The 7,891-nt window shown below is 41.9% G+C and overlaps 1 protein-coding gene across 1 annotated transcript in view; it reads left to right on the forward strand.

The window, feature by feature from the left end:
- The first annotated feature begins 7,484 nt into the window (after positions 1–7,484).
- The window catches only part of LOC109308258 (disks large homolog 1-like), a 92,045-nt gene continuing 91,638 nt past the window's right edge, over positions 7,485–7,891 (forward strand). Inside the window, exon 1 of the mRNA XM_019532503.1 lies at positions 7,485–7,517. Within this exon, the coding sequence (XP_019388048.1) occupies positions 7,485–7,517 (33 nt within the window). The remainder of the gene's footprint in view (positions 7,518–7,891) is intronic.

A 7,891-nucleotide genomic window follows, 5' to 3' on the forward strand; every position in this document is an offset into this window, starting at 1 on the left:
CCCCTCACCCAGATTTCCCTGTCCCATAGCAGGCATGGGCATTCCATGTATCTGAAAAAGGACTTTTTGTTGTCCTTGATGCCTGAAGCTATTTGGAGTTCAGTTGCAGCCTTGGCTTTCCTGGTTTGGTCCCTGCAGTGATCATCCAACACTTGAAATAAAGGATCAGAAACCAAAGAAGTTATTCTCTCCTGCATTGAAATGATATACTTGCTACCCCAGCTATGTTTAGAGGAAAAGACTTCCAGTTCTAAACTTTCTCTCTTATCGGTTGACCAACATCTTAATATAAATTCCATTTCCTTATCTAAGTTAAATTTATCCTCGTCTGAGTTTTGCTATTTGCATCTGAACAAGACATTTCGAGATTCTATTATTGATCAAAAAATCACTGGAGTTTTAGGCGGCATTGAGATTTGAGAATGAAAATTCTTTCTGACCTTGAGGCTGGGGAGTTGTCTCGGTAACCACAGTTGATTTTCTGAAGAAGAAATATATTGCACCAAATTCTGTAATAAACTTTGAAGTAGTATTTAGACTGTAATTTACCATATAGTATCTTCAGTCTTGCTTTTTCTTATTTTTTATTGAGGCTTTATAGACTATAGCAACTGTGACCAATACTATGTGAATGTTCAATAAAAGTTTAAACAGATTATTTTTTATTAGCCATTTTTCTCCTACTGCTTAGCAGGAATAAGTACAATTGCTAGAATTATGATTTTAGCCTCTCTTCAGATTTAACATGTAAATTGGTACATGTCTAGAAAGTCTTTTTTTTTGTTGAGTCATAAAAGAAGATTACAATAATAATCTTCCGTATGCAAGTTAAATCCTACATTTAATTTGCATATGGAAATGGCTGTATTAAAGCTAAACCAGTCTTCCCTAATATTAAACTTCAAGTGGATTTATTATACATTGCCTCATGGTTAGAACAGAGGGGACCAGGAATAAAGGGCTTATTCCAAGCATACATGACAATTTCCTTTACCTTTGAAGAGAGAGGAGCACAGCATAAGGATACCAAGTTTTTTGTGTTACACGAACTCTACAGAACTTTTTTCCCCTCTTTATTTAGGTCAATGGCACAGATGCGGATTATGAATATGAAGAAATCACGCTTGAAAGGGTAAATATGCTTCCATAAACTTTATTTAGCAAGAGGTTTCATACTGTGGTTATGTATAGCTGAGACTGATATTACAATCATAAGGGTAATATTTCAATATATTATATATTCCAATATATATATTGCAATATTAGCCTTGTGATTATAATATCAGTTTCTGTGTAAACAGTCACACAAGAAATTGCTTTATTGTTCTTCTTAGTTTGTTATTAGATGCATCATTTATCATTTATTTTATTATAGTTTGTTTTCGAAATTCCTGGTGCGAGTTGAGTATTGTGGAGAATTCAGGTACATAACAAACATCCAGAAACCTCAAACGTAAAAAGGGCAGTACAGTTGCTATGCTCGTTGCTCTGATGGATCCATACATGTTGGTGTTAGAGCAAAAGTATGCAGATATGAGTTTTTTCTATTAGAGCAATGTGTACGCAGTTTTCATGCTTGGGGTTCCTAGATTTTGTTACCCTGTGAGCTTTCTTCAGTTACAAAAAAAGTTTGCTTGTCTTCCTTATAAATTCCAGTTTTCTTCCATAAATCAGCATTTTACTTAATGCCATAGCATTAACAAAGGAGAGTGCTGCCTATTTGTGAATGACGCAGTAAGTCCAGGCTGAGCCTTAGGTAGCAGCAGTGCGCTCTTTGCTGGCTGGGAGGCTCACAGTGTTGAACTGGCGAATCCAGAATTTAATGAAGTGCTGGTGTTCGGGGAGCTGGAAAATGTGTGCATGCAATGCTTCGCGAGCGCCACGTGCTACTCGTGTAAATATCCTCATCAGTTGGTCAGCGCTGGGGCAAGACAGTGCTATCTGTAGCTCTCATTGGTTAGTTGTTGTAAACAAGGACACTGGCACAGTCTGACTTGTTCCTACACTAATAAACCAAGTTCTATTTTACAGTATGGCAGGAACTCTTCTCCAAAACTAAAATTTTCTCTCCCTCCCACCTCCCCCAGGGAAATTCAGGGCTTGGCTTCAGCATTGCAGGCGGTACGGACAACCCGCACATTGGAGATGACTCAAGTATTTTCATTACAAAAATCATAGCTGGGGGTGCAGCTGCCCAGGATGGAAGATTACGGTATGTTAACTGTAAAAACAAAACAAAACAAAAAACAGGCTGCTGAATTTTCATTCCCTTTTAATGGCAGTAAGCAAAACATTTTTAAAATGTCTATGTCTTTTAGTTGTTTAGAACTTAAAAACTGTACTGCACTATTTTTGCAAAATGTATTTTGTGTATAATATAAACCATGCATTTAAACCAAGTGCCTTGACATGTATACATTTTTAATTTTGAATGAAGTTCATAGTTTCATAGTTAGTAGGGTTGGAAGGGACCTGAGCAGATCATCAAGTCTGACCTCCTGCCATGGCAGGAAAGAGTACTGGTGTCAAACAACCCCAGCAAGGTCATTTGACCCCAGTTCAAATTCTCCAGCTTTGAATTCAGTTGACTCAGTTGTGTTGTGTAAACATGCTTTGCCAATAGTTCTAGCTTCCTTAATGCAGAAGGGTCGGTAACAGTATGTTAGGGGTGCACCGATAAAGATTTTTTGGGCTGATACCGATGGCAGATTATTAATGAGCCATATCAGCCAATATCAATCCAGTTGCCGATGTGCAGCATCTCCCAACACCTTGGAGAGCAGCATCTGGCTGTTAAGTCTGTGGGGAGAAGCCATTTACGAGCCATCAAGACCCCTATGGTGAGGGAGGGAGTGGGGAGGGAGAAGGGGCAGGCTGTACCTAGCCGTGCAGGAAGACTGGGGGGTGGCATGCAGGACAGAGGCAAGGGCAGTGGCTTGTCTGGGGGGATGGGGTAGGGGTGGCTCCTGCTGCTGGCACACCCTGGGGAAGGCACAGGGGGGCATATGACCTTTCATTTGTGCGTGGGGAGAGGGTGGGCTGCTGCTGTGGGCTGGGACCTGGAGCGGCGCCACCTTTTTCCCAGTGCAGGGGCTGAGCTGGGGCTGCGCTTAGGCCAGCGGTGCTGGGGGGGGGGGGGTGTTTGGATGGGCTATGGCAACCCCAGCATTCGCCATAGCCACCCCCAAACTCCCCCTTCCAGCACTACCACTGCCTGCCTCATGCATAGCCCCAGCCCAGCCCTTTTGCTGGGAAGCGCCTTCTGCCCCGCCAGCCCCAGCTTACAGTGGCAGCCTGCCCGTGCCCTGTGCCTCCCCTGGGGTGCACCAGCAGTGAGAGCCACAGCCCGCCCCCATGCCCCCAGATGAGCCATTCACAGTTCTGTCACCTGCCCTAGCACCAAGACCAACTCCCTCACTGTGGGGGCCTCGATTTGCCCTCCACACCCCTTCCCTCCCCCCTTCCCTCTTCCCCCACAGACTTACCAACCAGATGCTGCTCTCCAAGCTGCATGGCTGCACCCATTCATGCAGCATTTATTGGCAACATTATCAACTACATCAGCCAAAAAAAGCCAATTGCCAATAATGTAACTTTGCTTTTATCAGTGCCAATGTGATATGAACCAATATATTGGTGCACCTCTAGTATGCAGGCACTTATTTAAAGTTTATCGCTGCTATCGGACAGGTTCTCAGCCCTGGCCGGGTTTGACTGGGCATCCTCAAGGGGAATGGACCAACTGTCATTTTCTTTTCCCTTCCCTCTCCCCCAGCGTGCAGGGCTTGCAGACCGCACTCTCTGATTCTGAGGCAGTGAAGCAGATCTCCTGGCACAGGCCTTGAGCATCTCTGAGCTTTGGTTCTGTGGAGGAGGAAGTCACGCTTGTTGCTAACTCCATTCCCTCAGCTGCATTGCGCCTGAACTCAGGTTTTATTTCAGATGAAAGTATTCCTTGAGAGAGTTGGCTGAAAAAGCTACAGTGCAGGCAGATGGAGGACTGAAACCCATGCAGGATGATGGATAGCAAACATGTCAGGCCTGATGTTTTTAATTTTTTTTCATGTACTAAGTACGTCGCTAGCATTACTTGCTGGCAGTCAGGCCAAGCACATCAGCTAGGGTAGCATCAGCATCACATTAAATGAGTGGAAAGCCAGCAGTTTTATAATCAGTTTGCCAGGAGTACGGCAGGATTTCATAGCAGAGCAGAGGTTACATTTGTGAAAGTAACAGGTTAAAACGAGCTGCATCTCAGTCTGTGCATCCCATGTGGATGGTAATTCCATTACTGATGTTAAGTTTTTGTAAAAAAAAAAAAATTTGTCTTACATTCTGACTGCAGTATTACAGAATATCACAGAATGCCTAACATACGAATTAAAACATTAAAATATTTATTAATCTAATTTTTTCACAAGATTGGTTATTAGTTATAAACAAAATATTCTTCCATTAAATGGTCTTTTCACTCTTAATTATCTTGCAGGTTGCATTTCCAGTAAGATTTGTTATTAAAGAATATAAATGCTCCATATATTTTTCAAAAATATGTTATGCATTGTACCTCCATTGTGTTAATTCATAGTGGCATCCAGTTCAGAAGATACTGGACCACTGCTATGTTTAGTTCACTGTATATAATACCTCTGTTAAATGCAAGACTTGTTGTTCTCAGGGTTAATGATTGTATATTACGAGTAAATGAAGTGGATGTTCGTGATGTGACACACAGCAAAGCGGTTGAAGCTTTAAAGGAGGCAGGGTCCATTGTACGATTGTATGTCAAAAGAAGAAAACCAGTTACAGAAAAAATAGTGGAGATAAAGCTTGTGAAAGGTCCCAAAGGTATGTGGAAGTATCAATCTATTTTCTTCCAAAAAAGATAAAGGTGCCAAGAGGTTCTAGTCATTTTTTTTCCAAAATTAAGTACTGGGCACAACAGTGAAGGCTAGGTTCTTAATTGAACACTCAGGGTTGGCTCGTATTCTCTGTTAGATGCCTAATTGCAGTCCTGTTGCATCCTAAGTCCCTGAAAATGAATAATTGCACCCATTTTTGCCATATGCTGTCTGCTTTGCCCTAAGACAGTCACAAAAAATTGCAGCAAGGAAGAGCAGGGCCCACTTACCTTCTATTTTAAGTTTTTCAGGGACTTCAGCGGGGTGATATAGAATCACCCTGAGACACCTAATTACTGTGGTACAGTGTGTCCCTCATAGTTTAACAGCAACAAACAGTAACACAAAAGACAGGTATATTTTAAATGCTATTAAGACAGACCTTGCTTAATTAAAGTTAAATTATTACCTTAATAATATAGTTACTTTCAAGAGTAATACATCAGTCATAGTACTGGACTAAACTTTTCATATGAAATCTATTTACAGAGACTCTTCTGCTTTTGTTTCAATATTTGGAAATTTTAAAAAATGCTAAAAAAGCTCTTTAAAGTGGAAGAGGTGGGTTGAATTAAAAGTACTGTAGCTGAGCTATGCATATCTTTCAAAAATGGTTGCAACTTTTGTGTTGTGATTAGCACACAATGTTAAAAGTTTTAAAGGTTTTCTGGAAAAAGAATTTTATTTTCAAGCAGGTCTTGGGTTCAGTATAGCTGGTGGTGTTGGAAACCAGCATATTCCTGGAGACAACAGCATCTATGTAACTAAAATTATTGAAGGAGGTGCAGCACATAAAGATGGCAAACTTCAGATTGGAGATAAGCTTCTAGCGGTAAGTAAAGGTTGCCCTTTCCCTTCTGCACCTGCATTTTAAAAGTACATGTCAAGTAATGGTAAAATATAGCTAGTGTCCAGCACCCAGGAAATAGAGATGCATTACACACATTGTTAAAATTAACACAAACCTAATTTTTAATCAAGAACTGTATTTCATGCAAGTCACTTTAAATTGGCAGCAGATAACATGGCCAGCCTTTTATATTGTGCAAATGGCACCAGCCACTTGTCAACTCCTGTTAATTTCTATATGAAGGTGCTGCTTATGATGAATCAAGGGTGGCCACTATTTTGTTTTGGAGCACCTGCCATGTCTGCTTCTCTGTTAGCACCTGATTAAGTCTGGCTGCACTGTCATTCAAGAGTCCTGGCAGAAGCAATTAATCAACTCAGCAGCTGTCTGACAGCTGCTTACAGCACTTAACACCTTCTCTGGGCTGTAGGTGAAGCAGAGCCTGTTGCACAGTGCAGTCCTACCTGCGCAACTCCATTGGGAATCGAGGGGCAAGGTTCTGCTGTTCCAGGGGTCTCTGAGTCTCAGGATCCTTGAGTGCTGTGCTATAGGTTGAGCCCACTTAGGAAACCTGTGTTGAAGACAGAAGGGCTGGGTTTGGCCTCCACTGGAGAAGACCTTTGGCAAAAGCCATTGCATCTGGAGCTCCCCGAGGCAGCAGGACCTTTCCCGATGCCAGCAGCTAGGCTGTGATTGCCAGCCAGGCAGTGAGGTTGCCAGAATCGCTGGCTACTTGGCATGTTGGCCAGTTTCCTGGTTGCCAGATAAGCCTACCAGGCATGTCTTTGACTGCATTCAAGTAATACATTCCTCACACTTAAAACACGTGCATTCAGTAATTTTCTGAATTTGCAAGCTGGCTCTAAGGTTTCACTTAAAATTCTGTGCGTGTCCTGTAGGAGTCCTTGTGCTTCATCACTGGGGTCTGTTATTAGGTTTTTCGGGACACAGGGTGGTTCTGACATTTTAACACAAGCTTTGGTAAGACTGAGTTGCTGCTGACCTAAAAATGCCTACATGCGTATCAGTAGCTAGGGAATGACTGGCCTAGAGACTTAGGTGCATCTAACTTGGTTTTCAGAGCGCCTTGCAAATCCTTAGTATTTTTTTCCTTGAAGCAAATGCTTTATACTGTGACTGCAGGATAATGAAGAAAAATAGTTTTTATTTGCACCAGGTCTCGCTAGTAACCCTGTAGTGTGGCCAGTGTGCTTTCATCATCTGATAATGCAGCTAGGAATCAAGAGCTTTACATTCTAATCCTAGTTCTCATTGTCAGACTGTTACACTCCAGCTCATACCATGTGGTGCCTTACTCCATAACAGCAATTATGGAGCAATTATTAGCATCTCTGTAACCAATACTAGGGAAAAATCTTGCCCAGTACTGTTCTGAAAGTACTTGTGCAGAGTGGGATCAGTACAGTATGACGTCTCTCAAATCTGTGTGCTGAATTAGTTTTGCAGGGATCCGCACCCCATTTTAAAGCTTAGTTCTTCTACCTTGTGTTATGGAAACTTTCCGACCAAAATCAGCGCCCCTTTCAGCATGCACCAGATCATCAGCTAGCCTTTTGTGGCACACTGTACAGCTTGAATCAAAGGAGCAGGTTTTACTGAGGGAGCTTGTTGCTTAAATATGTGCAGTAATTTAGAGTGAAGATGTTGCCATGAATATAATTCTCTTGACAAAGCACTGTGTAAAGATCTAATGATTGTCACCCTGATCGATAATGAATGGACTGTTGCTGGAGCTCAGAAGTTCAGTAATTTTACTTTGCTAGTGTTACCGGCCAAGGCTACAGGCGCACTTAAATTTTTTCCCCCTTGTTTGCTTGTTTTTCCCCTCTATGCTGTCTGTGGTCTTGCTATGGAAATGTTTAGACCTTTGTTTTGTACCAATAATTCCACTCGTGTATAGGGACTTGCATACTGTACACTTTTGCATCCTTCTTACTTTGTGTGTCTGCATGTGGCTCTGTTTAGATGTGTGAAAAATCTGCAGTTATTTTTAGAGGGTAATGAGTATAATATGAACAGGAAAAGTACTTAAGTGAGGGAAAGATCTAGTATTAGCACATTTACTGCTCCTGCTGGTTTATTGCTTAAAGCCTACAAAGGATGGAGGACGGGATTCACC

Source organism: Crocodylus porosus, unplaced genomic scaffold (assembly GCF_001723895.1).
Source record: "Crocodylus porosus isolate Cpor-Errol unplaced genomic scaffold, CroPor_comp1, whole genome shotgun sequence".
In the NCBI taxonomy this organism is placed as follows: domain Eukaryota; kingdom Metazoa; phylum Chordata; order Crocodylia; family Crocodylidae; genus Crocodylus; species Crocodylus porosus.